At 45.5% G+C, this 9,720-nt stretch overlaps 1 protein-coding gene across 1 annotated transcript; it reads left to right on the top strand.

The window, feature by feature from the left end:
- Window positions 1-3,847: 3,847 nt before the first annotated feature.
- LOC123258379 lies at window positions 3,848-9,425 on the top strand. Its single transcript, XM_044718248.1, has 3 exons — window positions 3,848-4,262; window positions 4,314-8,396; window positions 8,448-9,425. Exon 2 carries the CDS (start codon window positions 6,338-6,340, stop codon window positions 7,571-7,573), a length of 1,236 nt encoding a protein of 411 aa, XP_044574183.1. The 5' UTR covers window positions 3,848-4,262; window positions 4,314-6,337; the 3' UTR covers window positions 7,574-8,396; window positions 8,448-9,425.
- Window positions 9,426-9,720: the final 295 nt, after the last annotated feature.

Here is a 9,720-nt window from a genome sequence, read left to right as displayed (position 1 = left end):
AAACACAGCCATAAACAACAACATAAACGGCTGTTGTCTTCCTCTCCAACTACGCTAAACCAACGACATTAAGAGAGCCAACCGGAAGTTTGAACATGGACCAGCTGGCCCCTAAAAAACCAACTCCGCTTAGAGCCAGCGAGTCCAGCTCGGCAGACATGGGCCCCGTGGTTTTTAATGTTAAAGCTACGGTCCACACCACGCCCAATCATAATCCTCAGGGTCCTGCACTGATGGATGTTTCCTCCCCCTTCCATTACAAGCCAGAAAAGACTCCTGTCTTCAAGAGTCTTTAGGCTCTACATGGAACGGGTGGAAGCAAGAGCTGAGGCCAATAGGGTAAAGGGAAACGGGGCCAGGGAAGGGGCCCAACTTAATGGAAACAGCAGCAATAAAAACAACAACATTAAAACTCCTACAGCGATGGCCCCTCCCATTGTCCCCCTTCGTAAGCCCCCGGTCCCGCTAATGTCCTTGTCCTTGCCCTTCCGTCCGCCTACGTATGCCCTTGCATTGGCCCAATGCCACCGTTGCCAAAAACATGGGCACAAAAAGGGCTCATGCAGACGAGCCTTCGTCTGCATGAAGTGTGCAGGGCAGCACCCCACCACAGCCTGCAAAAAGCCCAGACATGTACCCCCTCGATGCTGCAACTGTGGGGGTCGGCACATAAGTGCCTATAAGGGTTGTAGGGTCTTCCAGGAGGTGAAGAGAAGAGCGGCCCAGGATACCCTCCGCCCGGTTGCTCCGCCTGAGCGTCAGCGGAGTCACCGCCCACTAAAGAAGGACGTGGGTCCCTCCCAGAACCGAAACGAGCCGAGCAACAACAACTACTGGACTATCCTTCAAAATGACGAAATGACTCCTACCCCCCACCATCCAATTAAACAACGGCCCAACAAGGACCCGCGCCACCACTCGACAAAGCAACTGCAAAAATCCCCCCATCACAGGTCAAGGATGGCCCAAACAAATCCGGACCGAAGGCTAAACCAGCAACGGCAACATCCAACGGAACAGCGCAGCAACTACAACCCATTTAGGCAACAGAGGCGACCAAATCCGGCAGAGGCGCATCTGGCTCGCTTTCAGGAGAGGCTCCAACTGGAGCAAGAGGGAAAGGAGCGCTCCCAACGGCTTCGGAGCAGGGATGGCCAACTCCTCAGGAGAGTTTGATCCAAAAACGGACTGGCGCAGCTCTCAAAAACTCGCGCCAATCCAGTGTAAAATCCCAGCTGCACTGGCACAAGCTGCTGGAAAAAGTGGCTTCTATCGAGAAAAAAATAAATAAATTGTCAACACTGTTTATTAAAATTACAAATATGTTTGACATAACAGAGGCCTCACCGGACAATGACTTTCTAGCCAACTTATCCTGCTCTATCCAGACAATCGAAATGGCTTCGATTTTAAATAAAACCCTAGACGCCAATGACTGTCCTGATTGTCTCCTGGAACGCTGGGGGCATCCATAACAAAATTGACGAGCTCTCAGCGTTCTTAAGGGGACGTGATGTTGACGTCCTGCTCGTCAGCGAAATTAGGACATGGACCATTGATATCCCTGGATACAAGGCTTACACTGCCTTAAATCCGGTGTCGCAGCGCAGAGGGGGTGCTGCGACAATAATTCGTAGCGACCTTGCCCATTCGGTACTTGTACCTAGAAATGAAGAAGCGGTACAAATCTGCCCTATTGCCGTACAAAATGTCATACTTGCCTCCATCTATTGCCCACCATCTGTGAAATGGCAAAACGACGATTTTCCTCGCCTCCTCAAAGGGATAGACCAACTATGTAATCCACAATCACTGAGATTCATCATTGCGGGGGACTGGAATGCAAAAAACCAGATGTGGGGAAACGCTCGTAGCTGCAACAGAGGGAAATTGTTAGCGGAAGCAGTCCAAGCAAAAAACAAATATAACATACTTGCTACAGGAGAGGCCACTTGTTATCCCTTTAACAAAAAGGCAAATCCCTCGGCAATAGATTTTGCCGTGTATTTGGGTTTCCTCCCTACCCACATCTCCATCTCATCGGTATCCGAATTATCCTCTGACCATGTCCCACTCATCATCAATGCGGCACTGGGCAAAACTCCTTTAATCAGTCCAGATGTCGAACAGGCTGCGCCAAGACCTCCTCCCCTCCCACGAGGATCTCACAGAATCAAAGCATTCAGGGACCATCTGGAAAAATACATTATTTTAAATACTGAAATAAACAGTGGGGAGGATATTGAAGACTGCGTTGGCATCTTACTTAAAAACATTGAGAGCGCTGCTTTACACGCCACTCCCATCGCAAACAACGCCTCCCGATATTCGACCAAACATCCTTCTCCTCACACGACTAAGCTTGATAAACCAGCCAAGCATGTTTCAGCTATTGCAAGCATGTTTCTCCAAAATGAAAGAGGATCCCTCACCTGAAAATAAAGCAAAGTTTTCCAGAGTAAGAAACAAGTTTAAAAAAGCAATTAAAAGACTAAAACAAGCCCAGGTAAACCGCATGCTCCTCAATCTTGACCCTGAAGATAGATACAACATGGCCAAGATTTGGAAAATTACCAGGCACATCAAAAGTCAACCCCAATCTGACCATCCTCTCAAGATCCCAGTACAGTCCAGGTCCTCTGGACACTCGCCAGCTTCCTCCGACCACATATGGACCCGTTCCTCTAAAGAAAAGGCGGACGCCTTCGTCAAACACCTGGAAGATAGGTTCTCTCCCAAAATGACCACTCTGGAACAGGAAATAATTGCTATAATAAATGATCTTAATGATTTCTATGCACACTCACCTTCTCCCCCCTCGGCCCCGATTTTCTTCAGGCTGGAGGAGCTCCAAACACAGATTGCCGCTCTGGCGACCGCGAAGAGCCCTGGGGAAGACCAAATCCAAAACGCCCTTATCAAATTACTACCAAAGAAGGCAGTCCTCTACCTATTGCATATTTACAACTCTGTTCTAAGACTCGGCCATTTCCCCCATCAATGGAAACTAGCTGTCATCACCATGATCCATAAGACGGGGAAGCCAAATCATTGCCCGGACTCCTACAGGCCCATAAGTCTCCTCTCCGGCTTTGGAAAGCTGTTTGAGCGCCTCCTTCTCTCCAAGCTTTTCAAGTGTAAGAACTTTGCGGAAGCCATACCAGAACACCAGTTTGGCTTTCGCCCAGAACACAGTTCGGAACAGCAAGTGTTGAGGGTCACGCAACACATCCTGAGAGCATTTGAAGAAAAGGAACACTGCTCGGCCATCTTTTTGGACTTCTCGCAGGCTTTCGATAGGGTTTGGCATGAGGGACTTTTACAAAAACTTTCCAAGATTGTCCCTAAACAACTACACAAAGTCCTCACCAGCTACCTCCAAAACAGGACTTTCAAGGTGAAAGGAACTGGTGGAATCAGATCCAGGCTTGGTTCCATCAGTGCTGGAGTGCCCCAAGGGAGCATCCTCGGCCCAATCCTATACTCGATCTACACCTCTGACATGCCACTCCCAGATGCAGTTCCCATTATCTCCAGGAACTGTACTCTTACCCCGACCAAGCTCCTTCTAGCCACATATGCAGACGATACAGCGGTACTTATGTCACACAAACAGCCAAAGGAACACGCAAAGCATCTGCAAGCATACCTCAACGTCATCTCCGAATGGGCAAACAAATGGCGCATGACCTTCAATGTTAAAAAATGCGCCCACGTCTCCTTCTTTTCTGGACAAAATATGACCCAAACCAACCAGATGAAACTCCTCCTCAATGGACAGATCATACCTCAGGCTAACAAATACAAATACCTTGGGGTCACATTGGATAGGAAAATAAATATTGTGAGGGTACGAATATGATTTTTATGAGAAATAAACAGAAAAGTTAAACTCTAAAGGTAAACAAACCATAGTCGATAGTTAGTAGACGATAGTTAGTAGTCGAATAAAAATAAGTCGATAACAGATCGCTGTTACAGCCCTTTAAAGCTGTTAAGGCAAACAATCTGGCAACCCCATCCATCTGGCAATTTTGACAACTGAATTTCCGCTTGCTTGGCTGGTTCTTTTGCAATCAAAACGCCAAAGTTAGAAGTTGTCTACAGCCAAAAGAAATAGTGAATATCGCCAACGTGGAAACTGGGATAGTACCGAACACGGTACCCCAGGAGACTGAGATCAGAAGCCGAACGTTGGCTGTGGATGAGCCCAGCCGTTCGCCGCTGCACGTGTGTTGTGGTTGTGGCGAAAAAGACTCCAGGTGAGCCGGCTAATATGTCGCTAAGTAGAGTAATAATATAAGGTGTTCTAGGAAGTGTTAGGAAACCCCCCCGATCGTTTACGTAGCGCTCGCCAAAAGCCTACGTCAAGCCACCGATCGAGTTTCGACCTAGAGGTCTACGGCGGAGACACCGCGTGGATCATCGGCCAGGGATCCAGGAAAAGCTTTCCTCGATCAGCCCCTAAACGTGCGCGAACCCGGTCCAGACTCGAACCGCGATCGGCGAGGTCTGTGACCGGCGACGTGTGCGTGATTGGGGCCGCAGAAGATCAGGAGCGGGCTGGAACCTGGCCAACCCAGGAGCGTGGAGGACCTAACCTCACTTTCCGGCGCAGAACCGCATGTTCGTTTGAGCCGACCGCATTTAACCTGATGGGCTAGCCGACGATCGCTGAGGCAGACATCTCGTCCATAGTGACGATTCAACGAGAACAACAACAACCAGGAGAGAAGCGCGACAAGCTGCGCCAGGATTAATGTATTATTAAGTAGAAGTTAATTTTTCATTAGTTTTTGTAAGTCATTTTGGATCGTGCATAGACTCATCTTTTGTTTTCTGTAGAGCATTGATAAGAGGCACATGTACATCAAACTCCATAATCTAATTCGCTTTTAACTTGATCACCCCAAAACATCCAGCGTTCTCGTCTACAGGCCTGCGGACTTCGAGGGATGGTTTCGTGAGTAAACATTGTCATGTAACAAACTTGATCATGTAACAGTGCCTCTAGAGGAAAACATATGAATAGTCAGTCCATATCAAAATGATTGGGTAGACGTTATAACTTAACTCCTACTTCACATTCATACATATAATTCTTTATCCACACATTTTTACATTATATTCCAATTTGTTAATTAAGCTAGAGTAAACTCATTTTGTAGGATTAGGACCAATTAGGAGTAAGGGTTTAGGTTAAGCAGGAGTCTGAAGAAGAAGCTATTATGATTTTGTATTGAAGTTTGATTTTGAAATGAAGTAAATTTAGAATTTATATGGGCACCTGAGCTGATCGATTTCAATATGGGTAAGGGCAACAATACTTCGTTGTGAAGTTGTTAAGTCTTTACAGGTAGGGCGGGCAAAGCAGAAGAACCTCACCACCTTAGTTCTTCAAACAGCATGGTTTCCTGTCTCGACTTCGTATCCTTCCAGATGACTGTATCCCCTTTCCTAACTCTGTCTACAAATTTTTATTGTGTGGCGGTGATGCTGATTAGGAAGTAACCGACCCCCTTGCCTCTTCCCTGAGCTAGGCCGTTCCCGTAGGCAGAGTATGCTACCAGTCGGTATCCACTACACCGTGTTCGTCACAGAATAAAATGGCGCCCAACGTGGGGCTAGCAAAACATCTAGCTAAGCAACAAACAAAACACCAAATCGCAGCCCCTGCTCTCACGAGCTGTCCTCCAACCTATCCTAACAGTCAGCCTTCCAAACAAGTTTCTTTAGTTTCAGAAAACCCTTCTTTTTGATTCCACTAGGACTGCTGTGTTTTGGGAAATCCTCAGAACCAGACCAGGGAACAAATTAAGGATTAGGAAAGATGTTTCTCTTGAAATATCCTTTTGTTTATATATGTATTTAAGGAACAAGAAGTCGAGACTGTATTGGCTGGAATGTTTCAGCAATAACTCCTTCTTAGCCCTTGATCAACTCATCAAACCATAAATATTCATAAATTCGAGATTTGTAGTTGTTGGAACATTCAGCAATACCTCATTTTTGAATATTTTGGCTTCAATTTTGGCCTCTATTATTGTCAAAAGTTGCCTAAAAGAAATTGAGATTTATATTGGTTGGAGTATTTCAGCAGTATACTCTTTCATTTAGCGCAATGAACACATCAGTTTGTTTTAGATTCAATACAGATATGAAAATACAGACAGAAACCCTTGTAATGTACTAAATGAAATCGATACAGCAAAGGATAAGACCCAAGATATCCCATAAAAATTCAGGTTTCCGAAATTAAATTGTGGAAATAATAGACTTAATATCTATCAAATTTCGTTATATTTTGTTGTTGTTGTTGTATATCGAAAACGAAACAATGTCAGTTCGGCGTAGTCCCGAAAATAGTTCAAGATTGGCCATTGAGTCGGTGCAATGCTCCATATGCAATGATACCAACGCCGAGATAGACTTTGTCGAAACCCCCTGTCAACACCGCTTTCATCGAACGTGCGTAACTTCCTGGTTACTGCAAAATGAAACGTGTCCAAATTGTCGACAACCATGCTTATCGTCGCAGCTCAATGATAGCACGCGAAGAGCGCAAGACACTACCCTAGAAGTTCCGAGAGTTCAAAACGGATCCAATCCAAACTCACGAACAGGTGCCGTTCCTAGAAGTCGTCCGAATACCAGACCGACAACAAGGTCAACCGCAACCATATCCAATAACCGTCCGAGCACCAGCTCGCAACCTCAGCGTTCACCACGTGCTGGAGGTTCGCAAAGAACGACTAGCATTTCAGAAGGGAGAATTCAGGAACTCATAACGAATGCATTAGAAGCATACCAAACCCAACTCTCTTCAACATTGTCAGAACAAATCAGTCTGGCAATGCAAAACCTTCACATACCTACCTCTCAAAGACAATCACTTGAGTGGGATGTGGAATTACCGCCAGCCGACCCATTACAAAGCCAGCCTTTTGATAGTCATTTGTCAGGTAACCATAACATCTCTGCTAATCGTTCACTAGAGAATCGAAGAGAGAATCACACTATCCGACCTGACCAAATTTCAAGCTTAATTGTTCACTGGAAGCTACAGTTTTCCGGCTCACCAAAAGATATTTTCGTAGACGATTTTATATACAGAGTGAATACTTTAACACGTCGCTCATTAAATGGAAACTTTGATCTTTTGTATGAGTACGCGAATTTGTTGTTTGTAGGCCCAGCTCTAACCTTCTTTTGGCGCTGCCATAGGAGTTCAGAGGAGATGAATTGGCGATTACTCTGTTCTCGGTTAAGGGAACGATATAAAGACCAACGATCAGATCAGGACATTCGATCCGCGATGCGTAGAAGAAGGCAGGGAAATAGTGAATGTTTCGACGATTTTCTTGACTCCATCCTAGCCATCGCCGATGCGCTATCTGAACCTATTTCAGACTCAGAGTTGGCTCAGACAATAAGAAACAACCTAAGATCTGACCTAGGACACGACCTTTTACATATAGAAACCCCAACTATTGCTGCTTTACGCAAGCACTGCCACCGTCATGAAGAGTTCTTCAACAATCTCAGAGCTAAAAGTAGTTCACGTCCAAGGTAGTGAGGGATTATTTAGAAGATGAGATTTTTGTATGTTTTGGAACTCCTGAGGTTTTGGTTAGCGATAATGGCACTCAGTTTAAAAGCCAGGACTTCGCAGCCTTTACATCCAAGCATGGAATCCAACATAATTTCACTGGTGCTTACTCTCCGCAATCCAACGCGGCGGAGCGCGTCAACCGTAAAAAGAGAAATTTCGTTCTAAGCAACCAGGCTAAGCATATCAACGCAAAATTGTCACCGGTGGGAATCAAGGCCAGAGTAAAGGAGAAGAGAGGGCAGTCGTTATATCTGCTCGAAGACATCAATGGAAAGGAGTTAGGAGTTTTCATGCAAAAGACCTTTGGTGAAGTACCCTTTTTCAGCTTTCATCTCCTTTTATTATCAGGTCGATAAAACCTGTGGTGTGAGGGTACGAATATGATTTTTATGAGAAATAAACAGAAAAGTTAAACTCTAAAGGTAAACAAACCATAGTCGATAGTTAGTAGACGATAGTTAGTAGTCGAATAAAAATAAGTCGATAACAGATCGCTGTTACAGCCCTTTAAAGCTGTTAAGGCAAACAATCTGGCAACCCCATCCATCTGGCAATTTTGACAACTGAATTTCCGCTTGCTTGGCTGGTTCTTTTGCAATCAAAACGCCAAAGTTAGAAGTTGTCTACAGCCAAAAGAAATAGTGAATATCGCCAACGTGGAAACTGGGATAGTACCGAACACGGTACCCCAGGAGACTGAGATCAGAAGCCGAACGTTGGCTGTGGATGAGCCCAGCCGTTCGCCGCTGCACGTGTGTTGTGGTTGTGGCGAAAAAGACTCCAGGTGAGCCGGCTAATATGTCGCTAAGTAGAGTAATAATATAAGGTGTTCTAGGAAGTGTTAGGAAACCCCCCCGATCGTTTACGTAGCGCTCGCCAAAAGCCTACGTCAAGCCACCGATCGAGTTTCGACCTAGAGGTCTACGGCGGAGACACCGCGTGGATCATCGGCCAGGGATCCAGGAAAAGCTTTCCTCGATCAGCCCCTAAACGTGCGCGAACCCGGTCCAGACTCGAACCGCGATCGGCGAGGTCTGTGACCGGCGACGTGTGCGTGATTGGGGCCGCAGAAGATCAGGAGCGGGCTGGAACCTGGCCAACCCAGGAGCGTGGAGGACCTAACCTCACTTTCCGGCGCAGAACCGCATGTTCGTTTGAGCCGACCGCATTTAACCTGATGGGCTAGCCGACGATCGCTGAGGCAGACATCTCGTCCATAGTGACGATTCAACGAGAACAACAACAACCAGGAGAGAAGCGCGACAAGCTGCGCCAGGATTAATGTATTATTAAGTAGAAGTTAATTTTTCATTAGTTTTTGTAAGTCATTTTGGATCGTGCATAGACTCATCTTTTGTTTTCTGTAGAGCATTGATAAGAGGCACATGTACATCAAACTCCATAATCTAATTCGCTTTTAACTTGATCACCCCAAAACATCCAGCGTTCTCGTCTACAGGCCTGCGGACTTCGAGGGATGGTTTCGTGAGTAAACATTGTCATGTAACAAACTTGATCATGTAACAGTGCCTCTAGAGGAAAACATATGAATAGTCAGTCCATATCAAAATGATTGGGTAGACGTTATAACTTAACTCCTACTTCACATTCATACATATAATTCTTTATCCACACATTTTTACATTATATTCCAATTTGTTAATTAAGCTAGAGTAAACTCATTTTGTAGGATTAGGACCAATTAGGAGTAAGGGTTTAGGTTAAGCAGGAGTCTGAAGAAGAAGCTATTATGATTTTGTATTGAAGTTTGATTTTGAAATGAAGTAAATTTAGAATTTATATGGGCACCTGAGCTGATCGATTTCAATATGGGTAAGGGCAACAATACTTCGTTGTGAAGTTGTTAAGTCTTTACAGGTAGGGCGGGCAAAGCAGAAGAACCTCACCACCTTAGTTCTTCAAACAGCATGGTTTCCTGTCTCGACTTCGTATCCTTCCAGATGACTGTATCCCCTTTCCTAACTCTGTCTACAAATTTTTATTGTGTGGCGGTGATGCTGATTAGGAAGTAACCGACCCCCTTGCCTCTTCCCTGAGCTAGGCCGTTCCCGTAGGCAGAGTATGCTACCAGTCGGTATCCACTACAC

Source organism: Drosophila ananassae, unplaced genomic scaffold, assembly GCF_017639315.1.
Source record: "Drosophila ananassae strain 14024-0371.13 unplaced genomic scaffold, ASM1763931v2 tig00000251, whole genome shotgun sequence".
Taxonomy (NCBI): domain Eukaryota; kingdom Metazoa; phylum Arthropoda; class Insecta; order Diptera; family Drosophilidae; genus Drosophila; species Drosophila ananassae.
This window is presented reverse-complemented; position numbering and strand designations above follow the sequence as displayed.